Source organism: Chelonia mydas, chromosome 14 (genome assembly GCF_015237465.2).
Source record: "Chelonia mydas isolate rCheMyd1 chromosome 14, rCheMyd1.pri.v2, whole genome shotgun sequence".
NCBI lineage: Eukaryota > Metazoa > Chordata > Testudines > Cheloniidae > Chelonia > Chelonia mydas.
In genome coordinates this window covers 36,360,924-36,388,047 of record NC_051254.2, presented here as the reverse complement: position 1 = coordinate 36,388,047, position 27,124 = coordinate 36,360,924, and the positions used below count along the sequence as shown (strand labels likewise).

The window sequence follows — 27,124 nt, the reverse complement described above, 5'->3', positions numbered from 1 at the left end:
ACAGACTAACACGGCTGCTCCTCTGAAACCTATTTTTACAGAGCATTCTAGAAGGTGGTGGACAGAACCCAGAGGAATGGTGATGAATTTCCTGGAGCAACTTTCTTTTCTTTGTACTCTAAACCTCACATGACAACAAAAATAGCACCCTTTCGACTGCTTTGTGGCCGAGAAGAAAGGTCTTCCAATAAATCTTCACCAAATTTCATGTTATGTGTCATTAAGTGCCAGCATCTTTACTACAATTAAGTTAATTGTGATGATTCAGTAAAGGAATACAACCCCTTCTCTATTTCTTTATCAAACTGCATTTGTTGTGTCCTTAGAACCAAGAACATGGAAACCCTGGCAGCACTCTGAAATCAACAGTGGACACTGACAGTACATTCCCTGCAAACAATATTTCTAAAGAAAAATAAACCACAAAAATGAGATTGTAGAAGACGTTTTTGTATTTCGCAAGGGTAGGCAACCTATGGCACGTGTGCCAAAGGCGGCACGCGAGCTGATTTTCAGTGGCACTCACACTGCCCGGGTCCTGGCCACCGGTCCGGGGGGCTCTGCATTTTAATTTAATTGTAAATGAAGCTTCTTAAACATTTTAAAAACCTTATTTACTTTACATACAACAATAGTTTAGTTATATATTATTGACTTATAGAAATAGACCTCCTAAAAATGTTAAAATGTATGACTGGCACGCAAAACCTTACGTGTGACTAAATGAAGACTCGGCACACCACTTCTGAAAGGTTGCCAACCCCTGGTATCTAAGAATACAGCATTTGAGGTTGGGGACCGTGTTTTGTGAGAAAAAGCAAGGAAGGGTCATATCTTGATTACCAATTAGATGCAGCTAGAAAGTGAATTAATGCTGACAGAACTTCAAAGAATATTATATAATCTTGTATGAGTTAATTTAAATATATTGCTTCATTAATTCTATCATTTTTAAGCTATTAATTTTCAAAGGTGTAGTGCAGGAGGTGGGTGTATGTGCCCTGCCTTCCAGAGAGAACCAGTCAAGACAATAAAGTGGGGGGGGGGGGGAGAGAGAGAGAGAGCAGCTGCACATGTGTGTAGTTGTGATGTTTATGACACGTACATTGTAATTGAACAACCCCGTCTGACAATTTAATAGTTTATTTTGTTAAGATAAATATTTTCGATTTCTTGAAATTCCACAGTTGAGATACAAATGACGTAATTTAGAGAAGTTAAACTTCAGTATAGATTTGAGGGAAGAATCAAAAAATAAATGTAAATAATTCCATTTCTAAAAATATGTTTAGATGCTTGTTTCTGAAATACTGTTGAAATGTAAATTGAAATATTCTTGTATTTACACCTTGTTACAATAATATTTTCTAAATTATAATTATCTTTTTTCTTTCATATTTTACATTGAGATTTCACAGGGCTAGAAAATTCTGCCAGGAGTGAATGACCCCATCCCCCACCATCTGCTACCCCTGGGGCAGGGGACGGGGCAAGGTGAGGGCTGGGGGTTGCCAGATGTCCGGTTTTTGACTGGACCCTCCAGTGGAAAAGGGAAACTGGCAGCATCCGGTCAGCACAAAAACTCCAGTAGCTGCAGTAACCGGCCCCCCAACAGGGGGGCGGGAGGAGCAGCAGGGCTGGGGGGGGGCAGTCTGTGCTGCGGGGTCACTGTCAGGGACCGAGATTCCCCCCGGCTGGAGCCGGGACCGGGCAAATGATCAGGGGAGCCGCGTTTCTACCCCCAGCGTTGAGACCGGTATAGAAATAAGGGCGGAGCGTCCCAGAGAAGGTGTCAGTGAACGTGAAGAGATGGGACCCGTCAGTCACATTGTAAAACGAGACCTCGCCCGCCCCATAGTCCAGGAAAATCCCCACCCGGCCGGGCCGGACGCTCACGGGGAGGGGGGTCCGGGGGGAGGTGAGGGCCTTGTATCCCCCATCCCCCAGCCGCACGACCCAGAATCCATCCTTAGGTGAGAGTGTGACCCACCCCTTCCTGCGCACAGATTCCCTACAAATCCCCACATCCCACTCAGTCTTGTCTCCCACCCCCACCTCCCAATAACGCCTCCCACCCGTGAACCCCTCAGCGCCCAGGACAGAGGGACAAGGATCAAATCTCTCAGGCTTGTCGGGCAGATCCTGGCGTGTGTCTCCGTCTCTCACACATTTCCGATCCTCAGACAGGACGAGCCAGGGATTTGCCGTGTCTGGATCCAGAGTCACGTCCACTGGGGAGAGAGTCACAGAGTCAGGGCCGGGGGCAGGGGCTGGTCACTGGGATCTAAGGGAAATTAACCTGCGTCCCCGTTAATCGCTGGGGGGAGGGGGGGGGTTGTTGTCCGAGGGGAGTCAGGGCCCCTCTGCCTGTGAGGAGACAATGGGGGGAAAGGGCAGGAGGAGCGGGGGAGGGGTGGGAAGGTGTCGCTGGGGGCGGGGGAGGGGAGAGGCTGATGCTGGGAGAGGAAAGGGGAGGGGCAGGTGACAGGAGCAGGGGGGGAGAGGGGGATGGGAGGGGAAGGTGACAGGAGTAGAGGGGGTAGGGGTAGAGGGGTGGGGCAGGCACAAGGGCAATGCGGGGACAAGGGAAGGGGCGGGCACCATAAGAAGAGAGAGGGGGTGAAGGGCAGGATCCCGGGGGCTGCAGGGGGTGGTGGGGAGGGGTGGGCTCCGTGGGAGAAGAAGGAGATGGACCCGAGGGGGCTGTGGGGGCCAAGGGAAGGGGCGGGCACCAGAGGGCAGAGGGGTGTGAGGGAATGGGGGAACTCCAATGGGGCAGGGGAAGTCAAGGGGAGGGTGAGCTGCCAGGGGGTAAGATGATGAGGAGTGGGGAGGTGGAACCATGGGGGGTAGCGAATGGGCAGGCACTGGTGCCGGGGGGCAGAATGGGGGGTTAGGGAGCAGGTGAGCAGAAGGGGGGCAGAGAGAGGGGTGTGAAGAAGGGCAGGACCTATGGGGGCAGAGGAGTGTGAAGGGAGTGTGGGGAGGTTTAGATTGGATATTAGGAAAAACTTTTTCACTAAGAGGGTGGTGAAACACTGGAATGCGTTACCTAGGGAGGTGGTGGAATCTCCTTCCTTAGAGGTTTTTAAGGTCAGGCTTGACAAAGCCCTGGCTGGGAAGATTTAACTGGGAATTGGTCCTGCTTCGAGCAGGGGGTTGGACTAGATGACCTTCTGGGGTCCCTTCCAACCCTGATATTCTATGATTCTATGATTCTATGAAGGGAGATGTGGGCACCAGGGGGGCAGAGGGAAGATGAAGGGAGGGGTGGGACCCAGAGATTAGAAGAGGGTGAGGGGAGGGGCGGGGCAGTGCTGAGGTGAGGGGAAGGGCAGAGACCAGGGGTCCAAAGGGGGGCGAGGGAAGGGACTTGCACCAGCCGGGCAGAGGGGGCAAAGGAAATGACAGGCACCAGGGAGGCAGATGGGGCAAGGGTAGAGCTGAGACTTGGGGCAGAGGAGGAGCTGGCACCAGGGGACTAGAGGGGTGGTGAGGGGTGCAGGTGTCATGGAGCCAGAGGGCGAGGGGAGGGGCAGAGGTGAGAAATAAAGAGAAGGTGGCATGGATGATGGTGGCAGAGGGGCGAGAGGTGAGTGAGGTCAGTGGGGCAGAGGGTGGTGAGGGAGGAAGGGGTCAAGGGGAGGGTCAGGTGTTTGGGGGGTCAGGGGGAAGGAGGGAAGGGGTCGGCACCAGAAGGGTGAGGGGGTAAGGGAAAGGGTAGGTGCCGAGGGGGTTGAGCAGAAGGGCAGACATAGAGAGGGCAGAGGAGGGGAGGGACAAGCACCAGGGGGCAGAGAGGGGCGAGTAGAGAGGCAGGGGCAGGTGGGTAGAGGGAGCTGTTAGGAGACGGCATTAGGGAGAGGCAGGTGCCAGGGGGTCAGAGTGGGGCTAGAGGAGGGTTGGGCACAGGGGGGTGAAGGAAGGGGTGCATGCCAGGGGTCAGAGAGGGTGGGGAGAGAGGCAGGTGCCAGGAGGGCTGAGGGGAGTTAGAAGGGCAGAAGCCAGGACAGCAGAAGAGGGTGAGGGGTGGGATGGCCATCAGGGGGCAGAGGGGGTGAGGGAAGCTGGATATGAGTCAGCAGTGTGCCCTTGTTGCCAAGAAGGCCAATGGCATTTTGGGATGTATAAGTAGGGGCATAGCGAGCAGATCGAGGGACGTGATCGTTCCCCTCTATTCGACACTGGTGAGGCCTCATCTGGAGTACTGTGTCCAGTTTTGGGCCCCACACTACAAGAAGGATGTGGATAAATTGGAAAGAGTCCAGCGAAGGGCAACAAAAATGATTAGGGGTCTAGAGCACATGACTTATGAGGAGAGGCTGAGGGAGCTGGGATTGTTTAGTCTGCAGAAGAGAAGAATGAGGGGAGATTTGATAGCTGCTTTCAACTACCTGAAAGGGGGTTCCAAAGAGGATGGCTCTAGACTGTTCTCAATGGTAGCAGATGACAGAACGAGGAGTAATGGTCTCAAGTTGCAATGGGGGAGGTTTAGATTGGATATTAGGAAAAACTTTTTCACTAAGAGGGTGGTGAAACACTGGAATGCGTTACCTAGGGAGGTGGTAGAATCTCCTTCCTTACAGGTTTTTAAGGTCAGGCTTGACAAAGCCCTGGCTGGGATGATTTAACTGGGACTTGGTCCTGCTTTGAGCAGGGGGTTGGACTAGATGACCTTCTGGGGTCCCTTCCAACCCTGATATTCTAAGTGGCAGGCACCAGGGAAGCAGATGGGAGTGAGGGAAAGGGTGGGAGACATGGCAGCAGAGGAGGGAAAGGGGAGAGGTGGATGCCAGGATATAGCGGTGGTGTGAAGTGATGGGTGGGCTCCAAGGTGCAGAGGATGTTTGGGGGAGAGAGGAAGGTGCCAGGAGGGAAGGGGGGGAAGGGAGGGGGGTTTCCGGTGGGGCAGAGGTGGGTGGAAGGCAAGGGCACATGCCAGGGAGGCAAAGTGTGGGGCAGAGGGGGCTAAGGAAGCAGAAAGTGGGTGGGAAGAAGGGGAGGGGCGAGGAGGAGGGGTCCGAATAGACGCAGGGTCCAGGTGGGCACAGGGGTGAGAAAAGGGTAAGGGAGGGGCAGGAGCCAGAGGGGTGAGGGAGAGGCAGGCCACAGGGAATCTCTCTTGCTTTGGGGTCATGTGTGGTTGGTTTCTCGCTTAGAGCAGGTTGGTGCTGGTCCCACACACAGTGGGGGTGCGGCCCTGCCCCAGGGGGCGCAGCTGGGACTCTCCATGCTGGCGGGCCCCATGGGCACCACCTTCCAGCCAGGCAAACCCCACAGCCAGCCCCTCCCCTCTCCTGGCCCAGCCCGTCCGACATGGGGCAGTGGTCTGGGTTGGGCTCACTGGGGCGGCAGTGCAGTGGAGGATTCGGGGGTGTGTGTGTGTAAATGCGTACTAATATGCTGTTGCTAATGAGGCCAGGGCAGTGGGGAGGGGAGGGGGCATTTCCCCACTTACTGTCCCGTCCATCTGGGGGAAGCTGCACCAGGCACCAGTCCCAGTTCACATCCGCACAGCCAGTCTGCCTTGTGGGTTTGCACCAGTGCAAGGAAACCCCGGCAGACATGGCCTGAGACACTGGTGTGCCAGGGGCCGTAACCCCTCCCGCCACTGGGGTTATGGATCAATAATTACAGGGTGACTGGAGCAGGGGAGCTGGACGCTGGGCTCCCAGGTGAGGCCCAACCCACTGGGCTGCAGAGTCAGTCTCACTCCCACGCTCTGGCCAGTGCCCAGGGCAGTGTTTAGACACAGGGGGACGTCATCAGACCCCCAGAGCCCAGCAGCTCAAGCCCTCATGGCGTCCCATGGGGGGATTGAACCGGGGGCTCCCCGCTGAGGGCCCAGCCACGGGGCTAAAGGCTGGAAGGGAAGTGGCGGCACCTTTCTCTTCATTGAAACTCCTCAGCAAACTCGACATGGATTCACGAATAGTTTCTGTCGACCCGAAATATAATTTTGCAGCAAATAAACTATTTGTCCAAAACATTTCACCCAGCTTCACTGTAAACCTGTCTGAGCAACTTTGGAGCCCAAATCCCAGTGACTTGCAATGAGTGACTATCAACATCCCCAGAAACGCAAAGTTACGGGCAGGTCAGACTCAGGACATCAGCTATGAAACACTCCAGAGCTGCTATTTAATTTGCCCGGGGTAAAAAAATTCCCCCTGAGCCCCTGATCTCACCCCCAAAATCAGGCTGAAAATGGAGACCCCCACAAATCAGCCTGAACTCTGCCCAGAGCGATTGTCCCATGGACGATGCTAGCGGCACAGACCCTCTGCAGCTGCACCTGGGCGTCTCCCAGAGCAGATAATGGTCACAGAGACCGTCCCAGAGCCCCAGGGGCTCCGGTGTCTCCATCTAACGACTGCGCCAGCGCCCCCCTCGCTCTCATTAACCAGCCCTGGATCAGACGCGCTGGGAACTTTCAGACCCAGACTCTGGACACACTCTGGGTTCATGGACACAGCCCGCGGCAGCGAGTCTCCGAACAGGGTGGACAGATTCAGGCTTGTGGGGCTCCCTCTTTGGCACTAAAAATAGCCACGCAGATGTTCAGGCTCAGGCTGGAGCTCAGGCTCTGAATCCCAGCGTGGAGCCAGGTCTGCCCCTCACAGCGCAAGCGGGGAGATTGTCTGTGTCCACATCTCCTTCACCCCATTCCTGGGACAGGGAACAGCAGCCCCAGGGCCCCTCCCTTCACCCTCAGGGCAGGGGAGCGAGAGCCCTTGGCCTCCTGGGCAGTGGGGCCTCCCAGCACCGATTCCTGGGTCAGGGAGAAAGTGTCTCCACCTGGAGAGCTCTGTGCACCCGGCAAATACACAGATGTGCCGGTGCATCAGGATCTGGGATGGTACTCTCCCCAGGAGTGATGGAAGCTCCCGAAAAGTAGAGGGGCCACCGGTGCCTGAACCATGGCCCCGCCCTCCCGTGTGGGTCTTTCTCCTGGATCTCCTGCCCCCGCACCACCCCTTCTCCCTGAACCCCTGCCCTCACACAGCCCCTTCTCCCCGAACCACGGCCCTCACACTGCCTCTTCTCAAAACCCCACCCCCACACTGCCCCTTCTCCCCAAGACTCCACCCCTGCACCGCCTCTTCCCCCCCAATACCCTGCCCCCATGGTAGCTCCTCTCTGCCCTCTCCCACCCCCCATCGCTCGCCCTTACAGCCGGTAAAAAGTGGGAGACCTAGCCATCCTATCAGTAAAAGTGATGGGGCCATGGTCTCCTGGCCCCTCTCTTCCAGTGCCATTTATTCCCGCCCCCCAACCCCGGAAGGAGTGGGGGCCTTGGGGCAGTGTCAGTGAGTGTCAGTGAGGTCAGTGCTGGGGGTACAAGTGGGGTTTACACCCCTCCCGCTGGAGCTCTGGGTATCGAGGGTACGAGGGTGTCACAGTGGCCATGTGAGCCCCGCACTGTCCTGCCAACGTGGCTCAGCCCTGACACCTGCTGGAGTCTCTCCCTGCGGAGGAACCGTCCCTGCGGCCCCTTCAGGCCTTGGCCTCCCTGCGGAGGTGGCCGGTCAGGCTGCCGTTGACGAGAATTATGACATGAGCTCCTGTTCGCTGGGAGCTGGACTCTGAGCCTGGGCTGAGATCGGTGACTGGGGAGTGAAAGGCCCCAGCTCCCTCACTGCCCCCCTGAGCCAGCCCAGCGCCCCCAGCCATTCAGTGCGATAACAGCGATGCTCACACCTGGTGACACCCCCAGTGCCCGCAGCAGGCAGGGCGAGGGCCTGTCCAAGGAGCAATGGGTGCAAGCTGCAGCAAGGGAGACTGAGGCTGGAGATGAGGAAACACTTTCTACGTCTCAGGGCAGTGAAGCTCTGGACCTGGTCAGAGGGAGGCTGCAGGATCCCCATCACTGGAGGTTTATAAGAACAGACTTGACAAACTGCTGCCAGAGATGGTGTAGGCCGTGCCCCAGCACCAGGGGCTGGGCTAGGTGACCTCTCCAGGTCCCTTGCAGCCCTGCATTGCCATGAGTCTAGGTTACAGCTGTTCCTGGGGCGTGGTGTGTGGCACGTGGCAGAGTTAACACTGTTAGTGACCATAGCAGCTCAGCGTCCCTGCCACGGGCCTGGGCTGGCATGTGGCTGCCTGTACCCAGCTCAGCAGGGTGTTGCTGGGCCGTGTGGACAGGACCTAGGCTTGATGCCTGTCCACAAGGTTGCCAGGCGTCCGTCCTTCACCACAAACCCCTCATCCCCAGCCCCACCCCAGAGCCCGCACCCCTCCCTCACTCTGAACCCCTCGGCCTCAGCCTGGAGCCACTTCCTGCAACCCAAACCGCTCTTCCCTGGCCCCACCCCAGAGCCTGCACCCCCAGCTGGAGTCCTCACCACCCCTGCACCCAACCCCCTGCCCCAGCCCAGAGCCCTCTCCCACACCCTGAACCCCTCATTTCTGGCCCCACCTGGAGCCCACACCCCCAGCCCTGAGCCCATCCCCCCCTGCACCTCAATCCCCTGCCCCATCCTGGAGCCCTCTCCTGTACCCCAAACCCCTCATCCCTGGCCCCACCCCAGAGTCCACACCGCCAGCCGGAGCCCTCATCCCCCTCCCACACACCAAACCCCTGCACCAGCCCGGTGAAAGTGAGTGAGGGTGGGGAACAGTGAGCGACAGAGGGAGGGGGGATGGAGGGAGCGAGGGCGGGGCCTTGGAGAAGGGGAAGGGCAGAGCCTCGGGGCAGGGGCGGGGAAGGGTTGTTTGGTTTTGTGAGATTAGAAAGTTGGCAACCCAACCTGTCCAGGTTTTCCCAAATGATGGACAGACAAGAAAGTCCATTCTGCAGATCCCAGGTACCGCCCTGGAAAGGTGACACCAGGCAGAGGTGAAAGTAAGCCGGTACGCCCCGGTACGGCATACTGGCAAGAGCCGGTGCGCCGTACTGGGGTGGATCGGCTTCCCCAGGCGCAATTTAAAGGGCCTGCGGCTCCCCACAGCGGCTGGAGCCCCCGGCCCTTTAAATTGCTGCCAGAGCCCTGCTGCCGGAGCCCTGGGGAAGCGGCGGCGGGGCTGGGGCGGCGATTTAAAGGGCCCAGGGCGGTCGCGGCGGCTGAGCTCTGGGCCCTTTAAATCGTCCCCGGAGCCCCCTCACTGCTTCTCCAAGGCTCTGGGGAGGATTTAAAGGGCCTGGGGCGGTAGCAGCGGCTGGGGCTCCGGGGACGATTTAAAGGGTCCAGAGCTCCAGCTGCCGCTACCGCCCAGGGCCCTTTAAACCACTGCCAGAGCCCCCGGCTGCCGCTGTTACCCCAGCGGAGGAGAAGGGAGGGCAGGGGAGGGGGAAGGAGGCACTTGCCAGTATAGGGTGGGCCGGGGCTGGCTCTGACCCCCAGCCCCTCCCCTTCCCCTCAAGGCCCCGCCCCTTCCAGGGGCCAGAGCTGGCCCCAGCCCAGCCCCGTACCTGTAAGTCCCTCGACTTACTTTCACCCCTGACACCAGGGGGCAGTATTCCCTCACCAATCAGCCCTTTCCCAAAGGGGGCATGTCCCTGCTATGCAATAAACCTGGGGTGTCGTCTGCCCCTTTCCATCTGCCCCCAGTGACATTGCTTTCTCTAGCTTATTTAATGTCATAGGAAAACGTTTTGTGCAGGGAAAGGAGCACAGAGCCCCCAGGGGGAGGTGGGTCTCACCATGGATAAAATATCAGCGCTATGTACAGTACCTGCGTAGAGCTGGGCGCTTCTCCACCACCCTGCAACCAAACACAGAGAGGGGGTGGGAACTCCCCTGATCACCAACACGTTGAACAGGAGACAATATGAGACAAGGGTGATACTGGGGGGAACGGAACTTACTGAGCTCAGCCTGGAGTTTGTCTAAAAATAAAACAAAGAGAAATGAGTCAATACCACATAAAGTGACCAGATGTCCTGATTTTATAGGGACAGCCCCGATATTTGGGGCTTTGTCTTATATAGGCGCCTATTAGCCCCCCATCCCCTATCCCGCTTTTTCACACTTGCTGTCTGGTAACCCTCATATCACATTATCTTGCAGAAGAGAAGTGAGTCAAAAAGACTTTAAAGCAGGGAAGTTAAAATCCTTAGACTCAGCCTGGAGGCTACGTCAGCAACCAGAGCCTGGCACTGCCTGAGCAGCAAAGGAATTAGCAAGGGGAGAAATATTGTAACACCACCCGGCCAGGCGCAAGAGGTTGTTAGAGCCAAACAGGGACCCCTCAGCAAGTGGAAATATTAACCCTGTGAAGCCAGTAGAAAGGAGCATAAAGTACATCGGGTGAAGTGCATGATGGGAATTAGGAGGCTAAAATGGAATCAGCGGAGTGAACGGCCAGAGATATAAAACAAATACCAGGGAATTATTTCAGTCCATCAGAATCAGGAAGCCTGTGAGGAAATCGATGGATCCACAGGGGGGAAAGGGAGCAATTGGGAAGGGTAGGGACAATGCTGAGAGACTGACTGGTTTCTTTGCCTCAGTTTTTGCCACAGAGAGTGTTGGGGAGAGACCTGCCCTGGAGCTGCTCTGTTCATGAAATGAATGTCAGGGATTGAGGTGTGAAGAGGAGATATTGGAACAACTGATAAGTTAAAGAGCCAGCAGCCACCAAGAGCAGCGTGGATCCCTGCCAGGTGGCAAACGCCCAGGAGTTCTGAAATGACGTCAGAGCGATATGGCTGAGCTGCAAACAATAATACGCATCTCTCATTAAAATCAGCTACTATTCTGGAGATTCAGAGGGTTGGGAATGTTGTACCCAGCTTTACAAATTTGGCAGGAGTAATTCTGCGAATTACAGCCCAGTGAGCCTTACGTCACTACCTGGTAAACTGGTTGAAACAAAAACTAAAACAGAATTCTAAATCAGCTATGTGAGAATGATGGGGAAAAGTCCAACTAGCACAGCTGGAAAAGAAAACTGTGGGTTTGTCTACACTTAAGCCCCTACAGCAGTGCAGCTGCACCACGGCTGCTGGGGGGCTTCAGCATAGACACTACCTACGCTGAGGGGAGGGATTCTCCCATCGTCATAGGTAACCCACCTCCCCCAAAGTCAGTAGCTAGGTTGATTCTTCTGTTGACCTAGCACTGTCTATACCAGGGGTTAGCTTGGTGGATTTACACTCTATTCACACTCCTGAAAAACGTAGCTATACCAAGATAAATTCCTAGAATAGACTAGGCTTATGTCTCACTAATCTATTAAATGTCATTGAGTATGTCAGTATGTTGTGGCACAAAGGAGAACCCAATGGCATAATTGATGTGGACTTTCAAAAAGTCTTTGAAAAAGTTCCTCACAAAAGGTTATGAAGGAGACTAAGGCTGTCTGAACTACCACTTATGTTTGCAAAACTTATGTCACTCAGGATTGTGAATATTCCACCCCCTGAGCAACATAAGTTACACTGACATAAGTGTTAGTGTGCACAGCACTATGTTGGTGGGAGAAACTCCTGCCCACATAGCTACCACCGCCCGCTGGAGGGGAATCATTATACCGATGGGAGAACTCTCTCCCGTCGGCATCGAATGGCTCCACTAGAGATCTTACAGTGGCACGGCTGCATCGGTTCAGCTCTGGCGTTATAAGCTCTGTAGTGCAGACATTAGTCATCATGGAGTGAGAAGTATTCTCCTGGATCAGAAACCAGCTAAACAACAGAAAACAAAGAGTAGGAATAAATAGTCAATTTTCATATGTAAAAAGGTTAGCAGTGGGGTGCCTCAAAGTTGGGTATTAGGACTGGTGTTTAGTCTATTTCAGCAGTTCTCAAACTGTGGGTCAAGACCCCAAAGTTGGTTGTGACCCTGTTTTAATGGGGTTGCCAGGGCCGGCTTAGACTTGCTGGGGCCTGGGGCCGATGCCCGAGTCCCACCACCCGGTGCTGAAGCTGAAGCCCTAGGGCTTCAGCCCTGGGTATTGGGGCTCAGATTACAGGTCCCCTGTCTGGGATGGAAGCACTTGGGATTCAGCTTTGGCCCTGACCCCCCACCCACGGGATGGGGCTCAGGTGGGCTCAGGCTTCAGCCCCCCCTCCTGGGGTCGTGTAGTAATTTTTGTTGTCAGAAGGGGGTCACAGTGCAATGAAGTTGGAGAACCCCTGGTCTGTTTATCAGTGACTTGGAACAAAGGATAAGCCCTAAAGTGGCAAAACTTGCAGATGACACAGAATTATTTGGGTTACCAAAAAAGTCTGAGTTATTTCAGAGAGACCAAGCTTGGATAAAATGATGGCTGATGAAATTCAGTGTGGGTCAATGGAAGGTAACGAACATTACTAGGATAATTAGACCTATGCTTGGAGGTTATTGGCTTTAAAACACTCAGGAAAAAGACCTGGGCATCACTGTGGACCCCTCTGTGAAGAGCTCTGCTCAATGTGCAGTGGTATTTAAAGAATGAAGCATCAGGATGCACAAAGAACAGGACAGAAAATCACACTTATATACATCCTCACTGGTACTGGTCACCCTGTCTCAGAAAGGATATTACAGAGACGGGCTATAATAATGATTAGAGCCCTGAAGGCAAAGCCATATAAAAAGTGATTGAAAGAGATGGGACATTTTAGTTTAGATGGGAGACATGACAGAGATATAGAAAACAGTGAGTGAGAGAATGAGAATTGGATTCTTAGACCTACCTTCCCTCCTAATACAAGAACAAGAGGATACTCAACTAAATTGAAAGGTAGCAAATTTCAAACTATTAGAGGAAATGCTATTGTTTACATGATGCATAATTAGCCTGTGGACCTCCTTGCCACAAGATACCATTGAGGACAAGAGTTTAACGGAAATAAACCAAAAGGACATTTATTTGGCTAATGAGAACATGCAGTTTTACACTGAGTAGGGTTAAAACAAAACAGACAAGCAAGGAAAAACCCCAAATGGACAAAGGATTCGAAAGGCTCAGGTACTGATAGAGAAATGCAAATATCCAGAGTCATGATAATTCTCAAAAACGCAAGCATTCTGGAAAGGAAAGAAACCCCCTCCTGCTTCAGGGCGCAAACCAAGCATTAACTGATGGGGGTCAGGAGGGATTTGAGGGAAGTGAACTCTCCCTGGGTGCAGATTAGTCGATCATTGGGGTGACGGTACTGGGTGGGAGGGGGGTGGAGCCCACAGCCAATCAGCACAGGAGAGAGAATGGGCAGAGTGATACTGTAGCAAACAGCACAATGACATCATCAGCCACCATGTCCCTGGCCACCTTCTGCCTGTCAGGTCACACCGGGGATGTTAAGGACTACAGCCAGCTCACAGCATGGGCACAGTGCTGGCTACACAGAGGGCAGAGTGAGCCAAACCCGCTCCCTCCCCTGGCTGAGTGGGAGCAATAAACCCCTGGGAGTTCAGGGAGTGGGGTTTGGGTCTGTTCATTCCATGTCCTGAGTGTGAGGGACGAGGGGCAGAGCTTCTCTGTGCGCCGCACAAACCAAACTGACTTTCTGTTCACAGTGAGAGCTCTGAGAGCTGCCCAGAGGGTCTATGAAACTTCTTGTAAAGTCTGAGATTCCCCCTCCCTTCCCCAGTGAAATGAACAAAGGGACCTTCCTTTCTCTGCCCCATGTGCCACTGGAAGTGAATAACAGAAGTGTTTAGGCAGAAGATTTAACTCAATTATTGCAAACTCATTGGAGTCATTGTTTTGCTGGTAGAAAGTAAAACTCACACAGGGGCGCTCTGCCTAGCTATTCCCACTGCCCGCATTATACGGGGGACACAACGCATAATGTGGTTAAAATGCCAAGTAAAGGGCCATCTCCTTTCCCTTTTGCCTGAGTGAAGGGAGGCTCCACACTGAACTCGATGGTGTTTCTGTCTGTCTGCAATGGGATAACTTTTGAAAACCACGTCCCATCAGCTCCAGCCTTTTAGGGTGTGCTCTAGGCTTCCGTGAGCAGAAACCTACTGACTTTGGTGAAAACTGAAGAACTGTAGAAGCCTGATTTCCACTAAACTCACCATTTGATCCCTCAGGATCCAGGGTGAGGCAGTGACCTCAGGGTTAGGGTTTAAGGTGAGGGGGAGGTTAGAGTTAGGGTTAGTGCACCCCTCATCCCACTCCAGTCACCCCCTATCAGGGTTCCCTCCCCACTCTGAACTCTGGGGTACAGATGTGGGGACCCGCATGAAAGATCCCCTAAGCTTATTTCTACCAGCTTAGGTTAAAACTTCCCCAAGGCACAAATCCCTTCTTGTCCTTGGACGGTATTCACTGCCACCACCAAGTGAGTTAGACAAAGATTCAAGGAAAAGAACCACTTGGAGTTCCTGTTCCCCAAAATATTCCCCCCAAACCCCTTCACCCCCTTTCCTGAAGAGGCTTGAGAATAATATCCTCACCAATTGGTACAGGTGAGCACAGACCAAATCCCTGGGTTTTTAGGACACTAAAAACCAATCAGATTCTTTAAAAAAACCAGAACTTTATTATAAAGAAAAAAAAGTAAAAGAAGCACCTCTGTAAAATCAGGATGGAAGGTAATTTTACAGAGTAATAAGATTTCAAAACACAGAGGATTCCCCTCTAGGAAAAACTTCAAAGTTACAAAAAACAGGGATAAACCTCCCTCTTAACACAGGGAAAATTCACAAGCTAAAACAAAAGATACTCTAACGCATTTCCTTGCTATTACTTACTATTTCTGTCATTTTAGATGTACCATTCAGTAGGAGCTGGATTACTTGCTTGGTCTCTCTCTTTGTCTCCCAAGAGAACAACCACAGCCCAAAACAAAAACCTTCCCCCACAGATTTGAAAGTATCTTCTCCCCTTATTGATCCTTTTGGTCAGGTGCCAACCAGGTTATTTGAGCTTCTTAACCCTTTACAGTTAAAGGAGGGATTTTATGCTACCCTTAGCTGTATAAAGAACAGGAGTACTTGTGGCACCTTAGAGATGAACACATTTTTTTGAGCATAAGCTTTCGTGGGCTACTGTCCACTTCATCAGATGCACAGAATGGAACATATAGTAAGAAGATATATATATACACACAGAGAACATGAAAAGGTGGAAGTACCCATACCAACTGTAAGAGACTAATTAATTAAGAGGAGCTATTATCAGCACCGGGAAAAAAAAACTTTTGAAGTGATAATCAAGATGGCCCATTTTGGACAGTTGACACGAAGGTGTGAGGATACTTAACATAGGGAAATAGATTCAATTAGCGTAATGACTGAGCCATTCCCAGTCTCTGTTCAAACCTAAGTTAATGGTATCTAGTTTGCATGTGAATTCAAGTTCGGGGGCTTCTCGTTGGAGTCTGTTTTTGAAGCTTTTCTGTTGCAAAATTGCCACCTTTAAGTCTGTCACTGAGTGATTAGAGGTTAGCTGTATGTTTATGACACCCCCTCCGCAGCTGGGCTTCTTGCCCCAGTGTCAGCCGGACACCCAGCTGGTTTCCTCACCCCCATATTCCAGCCAGGCCGTTCTCATCCCCGCTCTGGTCTGAACTCTGTTGATATGGGTGAAAATCAAAAAAGCCTGATTTTAGTGGAAATTAGTTTTTCCAGTTTTCTGCTTTTCACCAAACTCAATAGGATTACAGCCAGAGTGGGGAGAAGAGGGACAGAGTTGAAGGTGAGGGGAGGGGGGAGGAGCCCAGCCTGGGGTACCACTGGTCCTATGTAAGCTATGAATTGGGCAACCCTGTAGTTAAAAGATTTGCCAGGTAATTGTGCTCCATGATCTAAACTTTCAGGGTGAGATTCTGTGCTCAGAACCTGCAGCCCAGGGGCACTTGAGGGCTCAGGCAGCTTTAAGCAGCTACCACTGTAATTCAGGGCTTGCCCGCAGGGCAAAGTTACACCAGTATAAAATAAGTTGGGCATTTAAACCACTCATGTTATACCAGCGTAGTGCTCCATATGAATACTCTTATTCCGTAATGGGAGTGAGTTTTTCTGGCTTAACTTGTGCCTTTAGTTACAGCAGCCTTTCCCTGGGTGCATATGGGCAGCAGCCCAGGGCAGCCCAGGATCTCTGCAGCGCTGTGCCCTGGGACCCCCTCTTGACACCCCCCTCTTGTTCCCAGGCCCATCTCCCCTACACCCCTACAACAGGGCTTGTGAGTGGGTCCTCAGAGGGCAGCCTGCAGATGTTCTCTGCACTGCCTGCACTGGAGGAATCCTCCCACAGCTGGATCCAGGCCTTTTGGAGCCCAGTTATGCTGCTCTGGTCCTTTTACTGACCATAAAGGAGTTGAAGTGTGGGTGAAAATCTCACGCTCCATTTATTAAAATGTGTCTAACCTTTCTGGGCATGAAGGTAGCACTGAGCAAGTGACCTGGTGTAAGCAGTGCTCCAGCCCAATGAGATCTGCCTGAGTCTGCAGGCAGCGCTGTTTGCTGCTCACACTCATCACAGTGGGGTTGGGATGCTGACGTTAAAGCCTGATCGATGACAATTTAATTGTCACGATTTGCAATTATCTCACTGCTGATCATTTTAACAGAAACATCCAGCTCACGTGCTTCTCCCTAATAGCTGGATGCAAGGACTGGTACTGAGGAGGGGGACAGTGGGGCAATGGCAGACACTGGGGCAGAAGGCAGTGGGGCAGCTACCTGTCATCAAAGGTTGCTGGGGTGAGGAACAGTGAATTCAATTCCCTCCATCCAAATACAGAGTGACCACTCTTATGCTAAAACAGGAAGGGAGAGAGGAGATACATTTCCCTTTCCTTCCCCTCCCCCGATAGGAAATGCCTCCTGGATATGAGAGCAAACACACACACACAGAGACACGCAGCACACGGTCACTGAGGGTGAAATCCTGCCCCTTCCCTCTTTACATGGCTGTGGAAGGGGGGATCCCAAGTGAGAGATCCTGTTAAATACTGGACAAGTCTTATAGTCTCCAGCAATGAGCCTGGCCCGTGTGGGCTGCTAGACAGAGCTGCTCAGGCCCTGGGCTCAGGATGCCATTTCTGTAAATTGCCCCTTCCCAGCTCATCTGTGTCAGTGCGACATAGAAAGAGAAAAGGGGGAGAGGCTGGATTTCATTCCATCACATGTATGGTGAAGTTCCTAGTACTGTTTAACGCAGCTCCGCTGTAGTTATGAGACAGAGAAACAAAGAGCCGGACAAATGGGTCACACAGATAGGTCTGTCTGCGGAGGCCTCTGCCCTCTGCGTCCCTGCTGCCTCGGACTGAACTGCAGTGATGGGTGGTTCAGCCTCTCCCCACAGGCTGTGGCCTCTATGGGTCACAGCAGCCATCCCTGCTGCTTGAGTCCTAGACCCACTCACATCAGATATGGCTGTTGTGGGAGGGAAGGTCTCTGTTTATCGAGTTCCCTGTCTGGTGCCCTCTGTGCCCATCCCCTGAATGGCCCCAGCTCCGTCCAGCTCCCGACTGTGGGGATGGGGGAGGGAAGAGAGCGATGGGAATGGGACTTTGACCTGGGCTGGATAAGGAACAGGGTCTTGCTAGCTCCATCCTAGGCCAGCTCCTGAACTTGTGGGTGGTGTCTGCCCCTTGGTCCTAGGGATAACAGGGAAGAGCTCCCCCCAGGGGCTTGGTAGATAGTGGGTGTCCCAACAAAGAATGGGGTGGACGTGCCCTTCCTAAACTGGATGCTCAGGTCACTATCACTGCTGAGCACAGCCTGAGTGAGACATTTTGTGCCCAGTGTGAGCAGCGTCTCAGACCAGCCGTGCAAATCCTGAGTGAGTTTGTTTTATTACAGCAATCCTAGCCACAGCTCACCAGTGCAGCTGGTGCGGAGAATTCTCTAAAAGGCCCAGGGAACAAGACAGTGACAGTTAATTGTTCTGATTGATTGTTTAGTGCTTGGAAATGAGCCCAACAGAGCTCTCTCCGGGCACATACATGACTTTTACATACAACTCAAAAGGAGTTAATCCCTGCCACCTAAACATGGACTCAACCCACATAACGTATCTGTTAAAGCAAGGGTGGGGAACCTTTTTCTATCAGGGGCCACTGACCTGCAGAAAAAAATAGTCGGGGGCCACACACAGCCCCACAGGCAGGGGGTGGGGCGTGGAGGCTCGGGGCTTCCCCTAGGCTCTGGAGCGGTGCCAGAAATGAAGGGTTCAGAGTGCGGGATGGGGCTCCAGGTTGGGGCAGGGGGTTGAGGTGTGGGAGGAGGTGAGTGATCCATCTGGAATGGATGAGGGGGATGAGGGGTTTTGGGTGCAGGAGAGGGCTCCAGGCTGGAGCCAAGGGGTTTGGAGTGCAGGCGGCGGCTCAGGGCTGGGGCAGGGGGTTGGGGTGTGGGCTCCAGATGGGGGTGTGGGCTCTGGGGTGGGGCCGAGGATGGGACAGGGGTTTGGGGTGCAGGCTCCAGGATGGAGTTTGGGTGTAGGAGGGGGCTCTTTATTCATTTATTTATAAATGGAGACAAATCTGACATCAGGAATTATAACATTCAAAAACCAGTTGGAGAACACTTCAACCTCCCTGGTCACTCAATAACAGACCTAAAAGTGGAAATTCTTCAACAAAAAAACTTCAAAAACAGACTCCAATGTGAAACTGCAGAACTGGAATTAATTTGCAAACTGGACACCATCATATAAGGCCTGAATAAAGACTGGGAGTGAATGGGTCACTACAAAACCTAATTTCCCCCGTACTAATTTCCCCCTACTGTTACTCACACCTTCTTGTTAACTGTTTGAAATGGGACACACTCATTACCACTACAAAAGTGATTTTTCCTCCCTTGGTATTCTACTGTTAATTGAATTGTCTCGTTAGACTGACCCCCCACTTGGTATGGTAACTCCCATCTTTTCATGTGCTGTATATTTATACCTGCTACTGTATTTTCCACTCCATGCATCTGATGAAGTGGGTTCTAGCCCATGACAGCTTACGCCCAAATAAATTTGTTAGTCTCGAAGGTGCCACAAGTACTCCTTGTTGTTGTTTTTTTAAAATCTCTCTCTCTCTCTCACCAAGTTCCCGCCTCTTGTTACTTAACCTTTTGCTCTGTGCTGCCTCCAGAAGCAGTAACTGGCCAGGGGGATGAGAACAGCCAGGAGAACCAGGATCACACCCAGAGCCACCATCCAGGGATTGACTCGCGGGAAAAACAGCTCTGCAAGAGAAAGTGCCATTGACTTGGGAGCAAACACATGCAGAACGAAGGCAGGACATTGACAAAGGTGACACTGTGACTAGTTAAAAGAATCTCACAGGGAAATACACAGTGAGATGTGGCTCCTCTGTGCTTTATTATTAAACCAGTGAGAGCCCAAGCTTTAGCCTGGTTACTGAACATGGTTAATTAATGGGAGGGGGCATGTTGGGGGTAGGGAGGGGGTAGGGTGCAGCTCCATTATGCTACTCCTATCCCCCACTGACATAAGTTCAGGCATTCCCTAGGCTGCTCTAAGCGATCCCAAGGCTGCAGCCAGTGCAGACTGGCCCTCAGAATCAGAGAGTTGTGACCAGCTTCCTGACACCCCCGACTCTCCTCAGCCACATGAAAGAATCTGGCCTAAAATATGTTAATGCAGGATTTTAATAAAAACAAAAGTTGAGCCTGGAGATTCAGAGTAATAATTCCTCCCGAGTCCTCTTCCCTGGGTCCTTGCTAAGTGATTAGTGCGGTGTATTGAAAACTGTGTAAAAATTATAAGCTAAAACTTGAATACCTGAGGGGATTCCTGGTCCTAATTGCAGGCTAAGGGGCTCTGTAGGGAGCGTACATCTGGGTCCTCTGCAGTCAGTCTGCAAAAAGCCAGCCTAGAGCAGGATGGGTTTGGTTCTGCCACTCTGCCTTAGGGAGCAGCCTGCTTTGTCTCTCTCTGTATTTGGCTGTGGCATGTTAGAGTTCTGGATTCTCAGAAATAAAGCAGTGTTACATTGCAGCCTTTCAGGAAGAGTATTTATGTTTTGTTTCTAACTCTCCGTGTGTGTGCTGTGAACATAACAATCAGGTAATACTGGGTATATCATGGACTAACCAGCAGTGCAGCACGATGAGACCTCAGACAAAAAGTGCTTTACAAATACAACATTCTTACAATTATAGTGATGAAATATTCATTCGAGAGTAACCAGATAATAACACATAAAATCGCAAACTTTTTTTCTCAAAATTAAGGTGCTCTTAGGTAAGATTTTGTTTCTGCATATTTTGGGCTTGAACTTTTATTGCTGGTATTTTCAGATGTAGTCTAAGTAGCAACGCTCAGACCATATTCAGGGCTCTCTTGTGCTAGTCAGGAAAAATGACTTTATTACCCAGATTTTCATAAATATTCAGCACCCACAACTCTCACCGAGAACAAAGGAGAATTCCCTCCCCCGCCCCCACTGAGAACTGTGATCCTCACAGTGCACTCGCACACACACACACACACACACACACACACACACAGAGTGAGATACAAACATAAATACTCCTGCTGGAAGGTTGCAGTGTATCATGACTTTATTTCTTAGAATCCAGAATCTGAATACACAAGAACCCCAGAACAGAGTGGGGGGGCCTCCCTAAGGCAGCAGGCACAACTCACCCCACCTTGCCTTACGGTGTCTCGTCCATAGGCAGAGTTAGTGTGCGGCAGGCTGGGGTGTCAATCCACCGTGCTCTAATGGACTGTGTGCACCCTGCTGCACTGCACTAAAAGTTCCCTGGTGCACGTTGATCTGTTCCCGTTTCAAAGTGGGGTAGATCAAAGAACACCTTGGAATTTTTAGTGCATGTAGCAGGGTCCACACAGACAGTTAGTGCGCGCCAGGCTAGTGAGAGGTGTATTTACACCCCCGCTTGCCACAAACTAACTGTTCCTGTAGACAAGCCCTGATTCTGCTCACACACTTTGCTACAGAGCCCCCGAGCCTGAAAACAGGACCTGGAAAACCCCCCACTCTTAAAGTGATAGCTTGCAATTCCAACACAGTCCACAGTACACCACAAGAACAGAGGAGAATTCCCTCTGCCAGCCCCACTGAGCAGAAAAGTGATTGCTGAGTGCTGAGCTGTTCTGAAAATCTGGTCCATGGTGCTAAATACCCTCAACTCCAACTGGAGTCAAAGGTTATGTATAGATTGCAATTAGACACTCTCAGCTGGCCCGTGCCAACTGACTCAGGCTCACTGGCTCAGCTAAGGGACTGTTTAATTGCTGTGAAGACATTGGGGCTTAGGCTGAAACCTGAGCTCTGGGACCCTCCGACTTCTCAGGGTCCTAGAGCCTGGTCTCCAGCCCAAGCTCGAACATCTACACCACAATTTAACAGCCGCTTAGCCCGAGGCCCTTAGCCTGAGCCAGCTGGCCTGGGCCACCAGCGGGTTTTGAATTGCAGTGTAGACATATCCAAAGAGAACTGAGGTTGTTCAGGACTTTACAAGACGTGCTCAGCACCTTGAAGGTTCAGGCCAATAAAACAGGAGTCACAATAATAAATATTCTCTGCCCATGTCTGCAACATCTCAATCTATCCAAATGCGGCACGGACAGGCACTGACCTGCTATGGAAATCTCTGACTCTCTCTCCTGGTCGAGTTGGGGGTTCCTGACACAGCAGGACACTTTCTGGTTGGACTCTTCTGTTATAACAATGGCAATCTCTGTTTGAAACAGGCCATTGGACTCTTGGGATATTTTTTCAGGGGCTGATGGTAAGAGCTGCCCCTGGAGGTCTCTCCACAGCACCTCGGGTTCTGGGTACCATCCGGCTGATCGACACACAACCCGGATCCCTCCATCCTGATGTCCCTCCACAGAGATGGCAGGAGCAGAGCCCAAACCTACAGAAGAAATAAATAAACTTGTGATAATCCTACAGTTATCAAAAGCCATTTCCTATTAAACTGAGAATTGAATGTGAGTCCATGGATGCAGTTGCTGAGTTAAACTGGCCAGATTCCAATTTGATAGAATTAATCTTAATGTCAGGGCTGTTCTATGCACATACTTGCTCCAGTTTAGTTAAAGTGGTTTTCTTAAACCGGTGCAAAACCCTGTGTGGACACTCTTAAATCAAGAAGGAATCGAGTCAAGCTTAATTAATATAAGCCATTTCCAAACCATTTAAGAGTGTCCATAGAGGGTTTTGCACTACTTCATTGTAACCAGTGCATGTGTATGTACAGACAAACCTTCAATTAATTCACTACCAAAAAACTTTGTTACTGGGGAGTTCAGGTTGCCTCGGCTGTGCCTTGTACCCTTCCAGAACGTAGAAGTTGGCAGCAGAAAACTGGACTTCACTGAGAGACAGGAAACACACCCACACTCACACCCATGAAATACACATATTAGATAACAAAAAAATGCAGGGTTAAGGTAATGCCTTCTGCACCGTATCACACTTTTACTGATGAGCGAAACTGAAATAAAATGAACTTAATCTGAATTATCTTAACCCAGCCGGTGGGAGCAGCGACCCAGTGGGGGTGGCAGGCGGGAGCAGCGAGCAGGTGGCTGGCAGGAGCAGCGAGCAGGTGATCGGTGGGGGCGGCCAGTGGGAGCAGTGAGCAGGCGGCTGGTGGGAGCAGCGGGCAGGCGGCCAGTGGGGGCAGCCGGCGGGAGCAGCGGGCAGGTGGCTGGCGGGAGCAGCGGGCAATGGGAGCAGTGAGCAGGCAGCCGGCGGGCAGGCAGCGGCTGGGACAGCTGGTGGGAGCAGCGGGCAGATGGCCCGCGGGTGCATTCCCCGCCCCCCCTCCCATGGCAGGAGCAGAATGCACACAGATGTACCTATGAATACTGAGTCTGTGCTGACCAAGCACAACAACTGTGAGTGGTGTGTTAAACGGGGGGCACACTACAAGAACTTGGTTGTTGGACTCAAGAATGTGAAGCAAAGGACACTGCCCAGCATACTCTGGGGAGGGTTTCTTGCTCATGCTTTTGTGTTTATGAATATCTCTTGAGCTGTTTTCTCAGATTAGTGCTAGGTGACTTTTATAAAAGAAACTATTTCTATCTCAGACTCTGTGCTTGCGAGAGGGGAAGAATTGCCTCTTAGAAGCGCCCAGAGGGTAGAATGAAATTTTCGCACCTTAATGGGTGGGGGCTCAAGCCGTTTTTGGTCATATTGTCGAAAAGGAACCCCTAGATATTGAACCCGGCCCTTCTTGCTGCCCACTCCAACTGGCAGAAGGGTTACATTATTATAGCACTTTTTGATTGTCAGTGTAACTTTTGTCAACAAAAGTTGGCAGTATAGACAAGGCCTATTTCAAGATGGGTGGATTTTTTGTTTTTTGTTTTGATTTTGTTTTTCTTTTTTGAAATGTAATCTGTACCCAGGAGATAATTCAGAAGGTACTGAAACTATATTTGAAAAGAAAATAAATTACACGGGCAAACACTCACCGGGAGGGGTGATGGGGATGGAAGAGGAGATGGGAACAGTGGTTGGGTCTGCAGCAAGGCATGTGGGTATTATGGGGAGGGGGATAAATGGGAATGGGTGGAAGAGGAGGAAAAAAGGGTTGGGGCCTCCTCAGGTAAGGGGAAGGAGTGGGGTGGGAGGTATTTGATATGGTAAGCGTTGGCAGAAAAAGTTGTGGGTTTAGGGGCAGGGAGTCCTGTCAGCCCCAAATTCTCCCTTTTCCCATTCTGGGACCGGGGGGAGCCCTACCCTTTTGCAGGGCTTTGAATTCCTTTTTCTTCCCACTGTATGTCCTGGGATCTGGGAGACCCTGCCACTCTTGGAGTGTCTAACCCCCTGATATGATCTGTGATCAAGGGAGAGTGGGGTGGGTCCTGAATGTGGTGAAAATGTAAACATCTGCAATGCGGGAAATGAAAAGTTAACATACACATCATGCCTGGGTGGGGTTGCCAGAGTGTGTGGGGGAGGGGGAGTTGGATTGGGTGGGCCTGGAACATGGCTGGGGAAGTCTGGCTGGGCCAGGGGCAGGGGGCCCAGCTCGGCATGATAGTTGGGGTGAGGAGCCCAGCTCAGTGTGCAGCTCACGTAACCGAGGTAGTGTGTGGCCCACCAGGACGCTGCTGCCTGTGATATGTGCTCCCAGAAATGTAGGGCAGAGGGGAGCTACATGTTCTGGGGGATGGAGGAGAAGGAAACAGACACACCAGTCTCCTCTCACACGCTGAAAGTAGCCGCTGCATAATAAAACTGTCAATGTGTTGGGACAGAGAACTGGGATGAGATTTCTCTCACCAGCCCTGTTTCGAGCTACACACTGCAAACATTGCAAAGAACCACCATCATCCCCACTGCACTATCACGGCAGATACAGGGGGGAGGGGCAGTGGGCAACCGAGGAGCAACTGAGTGGCCTAACAGAGAGTTCCCAGGACAGGGACTATTCCTTGTTCTGCCTCTGAGCTACTGGGGGATCTTGGGCAACTCACTTCTCTCCTCTGTGCCTCAGTTTCCCATCTGTAAAGTGGGGATAATGATGTGAAGCTCTTTCAGATCTACTAATGGAAAAGCACTGTACAATACTTTTGATTATTACCTAGGCAAAATCGTGTAGGAACTGCAAACCTAGGTGAGAACTACAACCACCTAAATGGCCACTAACTCCTACAACAAACGTTTCCCTTTCTGTTAAAAAAAAACAAAAACTAGAAAATTCACTGACAAAACCTTCGTTAGCACAGAGTTCAGGCTGCCTGGTGATATTATCTCCTGCCCCTCCATAGCACCGTGACAGCTCCACCCCCTGCTCCCCCTGCTCTCTCCACGGGTCAGGACAGCTACACTGAACACAGGGAATGCAGCTGCAGTGCAGGCAGATACATGCTGCAATTCACATCTGTGGAGCACAATACAAACCGTGGCACCTCCCTGTAATCCTTCCTTTTGTCTATTCACTGACAAAAAAACTCAGTTACCTCCAGGCAACCTTAACTCTGTGTTATCTCCTGCCCTTCCAGGACGCTGAATTCAGCAAAACTCAGATCTATAAAACCCAGGAAATCCATAGTGAAGGTAACACCCAAACAACCTTAACTCTGCCCCTTTGGAGATGGCAATAACCACTGAGAATTGGCTGCATGCACTAAAGCTGCATGCACTGTGCTCGGTGTAGCTGTAAGGATGAGTGGAGGGGATTATTTGGAGCATATTGGCAGAGCTGTCACTGTGATATGCGGAGTGGTGCAGGTGTACCTTGAGGGATCAATCATGCCTCATTTCAGTGCTGGGTTATGCAGGTTGTGTCAATAGCAGGGCACAGCCTCCTTGCCATGGGGATTGTCAGCAGCCTGGTGTCAGATATGCCAGTGATCTCCAGGGCTTGGTGAGGGGTAAGTGAAGGCAACGTCCCAGAAGGAATCCTCAGGGCAAGGGTGACGAGGCGATAACATTTTGCAAGTCAGGGGTGGTTTGTGTGCAGCAGGCTCAGTGTTTGAGTGTAGACCAGGAGTTCGCTGCACCTGGCCAAAACCTGATCTCCTCGTTACAGAACTAGCTGCACCTCTGTCCCCTGGCTGCTCTCTCTGACTGCACCTTCAGGGGTCAGGCCTCCTGCCTCTGCCTGTCCTGGGAGCGGGAATTCCTCAATTCTCCCACTCTTAGACCAGGCTCTGGGCTACAGGGCTCTGTGTATCAATCACTGTTACCCTGAAGGGGCCAGACACGAGCCGAGATCAATCCCAGCTGGTGGCATCAGTTTGGGGAGGATCAGAGTCATTGTTCAGCCCCAGGGGTGCACAAAATAGTTGTAATAACCACAACATGTTAATGTCACCTGACTGTTCAGGGGTGTCAGTGCGTCTCGTTAACCCCTCGCTCTAATGACTCAAATTTGGGCCACTAACCCCACCCCAGACTCCAATGAGTCGCAGCAATTTTCAAGACAATCTGAGAATGTGTCCGGGTTTTAGAGAACTTAGAAAAACGGATATTAAACATCAAACTAGAATCGACCTTATCCAGAGCAGAGCTGCCGACCCACTATAATAAGAAAAATTGTGTCATCTCACAATTAACCCTCTGACTCCACTTATTACCGCGCTGAAGACATTAAATCATCATCAGAAGTCACTGACCTGCCACCTGCAGTTCCAATATAGCATCTTCAAAAAAGACACTGGACTTAAAAAAACACTTGTACTGTCCCTCGTCTGACAGTCGGATATCGCGTATTCTCAGGGAAACACTCCCACTGGTGATGTCATCTTTCAAGAGCTCAGTTCTTCCTCGATATTCCTGCATTTGCTCGCCGTACTGATCCTGCCCATCACGGTACAGGTGCACCACTGCAGAGAACTGGGATCGGAACCATCTCAGCTCCATGTTCTCAGCGCTTATCCTGGGGGAGAGGTGGCAGGGCAGGACGGCCTCCCCACCTAGGGAGGCAGTGATTGGATGGTCAGGTCCTGTCACTGTGAACTGTGCTGTGAAATGTACAATGAAAAAAGGAAATTAAATCAGAGCGGGGCTGGAAGTGGCATTAATTCAGCAGTAAGACACACAGTAAAAGAGCGCCCTGCGTTAAAAGTGAGAGACCATTTAAAGACAAAAGCCTGACAGAGCAAATTTATCATAAACCAATCCAAGGTCTGAACACATTACACTTATACCAAAGGATTCACATCTGGCACATGGGACTCTCTGGTAGGTTCCAAATTCTTTCAAACCTTTGTCTAAGTGTTTGTCCTCTTGGTTAACAGGTCATGTCACTTTGCAGCCCAAGATCTTGGGCCTCTGGTCAGTTCAAATCCAGCTTTTATACCAAAAATCTTTGTTCTCTTGGGCTTCTGGTCCAGTTTATGCAATTCTCCCTAGGGGTGGTACTTCTCTGGAGCTGTTACCTGTCCCACATAGATTACAATCCCAAACCCACAAAGATACATATAACATGTATAGATAACATTGATAAAGGGGGTACAAAAATAAACAGAACATGCATAAAATGAATTTGATAGTTCCCAAAATGCCACAAGTGGCTGCAATATCCATCACACAGAGTTCACATGTGAGTGTTATACACTGTCCCTATTATCTCTGAATAGGGCTCTAACTTCTCATGGGCACCCTGGGGATAATGGTGCTGGGAGCCTGGTTCTCTGACACACCAAGGCCTTTTCGTGCTGCTCCAGCACAGGGGCCTCCTCATCTGCAGGGTGTGTGTGTGTGTGAGTGTGTGTGTGTGTGTGTGTGTAAAAGTTTACAAGGTGTAAAGATATGAAAAGGTTTACAAGGTGTAAAGATATG

General features: G+C 51.4%; 3 protein-coding genes across 3 annotated transcripts in view; 1 reads left to right on the top strand and 2 right to left on the bottom strand.

Annotated features, from left to right (window-relative positions):
• LOC102936186 (butyrophilin-like protein 2) overlaps positions 1-27,124 on the top strand; it is a 1,677,894-nt gene that overhangs the window by 1,347,103 nt on the left and 303,667 nt on the right.
• Positions 1-27,124, bottom strand: part of LOC114020220 (butyrophilin subfamily 1 member A1) — a 1,361,724-nt gene that overhangs the window by 1,255,178 nt on the left and 79,422 nt on the right.
• The window catches only part of LOC122461320 (butyrophilin subfamily 1 member A1-like), a 28,386-nt gene that overhangs the window by 369 nt on the left and 893 nt on the right, over positions 1-27,124 (bottom strand). The window contains exons 2-7 of the mRNA XM_037914823.2: positions 25,957-26,304; positions 21,453-21,734; positions 18,954-19,070; positions 9,812-9,832; positions 9,679-9,705; positions 30-2,231 (exon numbers count right to left, since the gene is read on the bottom strand). Of these exons, the coding sequence (XP_037770751.1) occupies positions 1,672-2,231; positions 9,679-9,705; positions 9,812-9,832; positions 18,954-19,070; positions 21,453-21,734; positions 25,957-26,304 (1,355 nt within the window). The 3' untranslated portion in view covers positions 30-1,671. The remainder of the gene's footprint in view (positions 1-29; positions 2,232-9,678; positions 9,706-9,811; positions 9,833-18,953; positions 19,071-21,452; positions 21,735-25,956; positions 26,305-27,124) is intronic.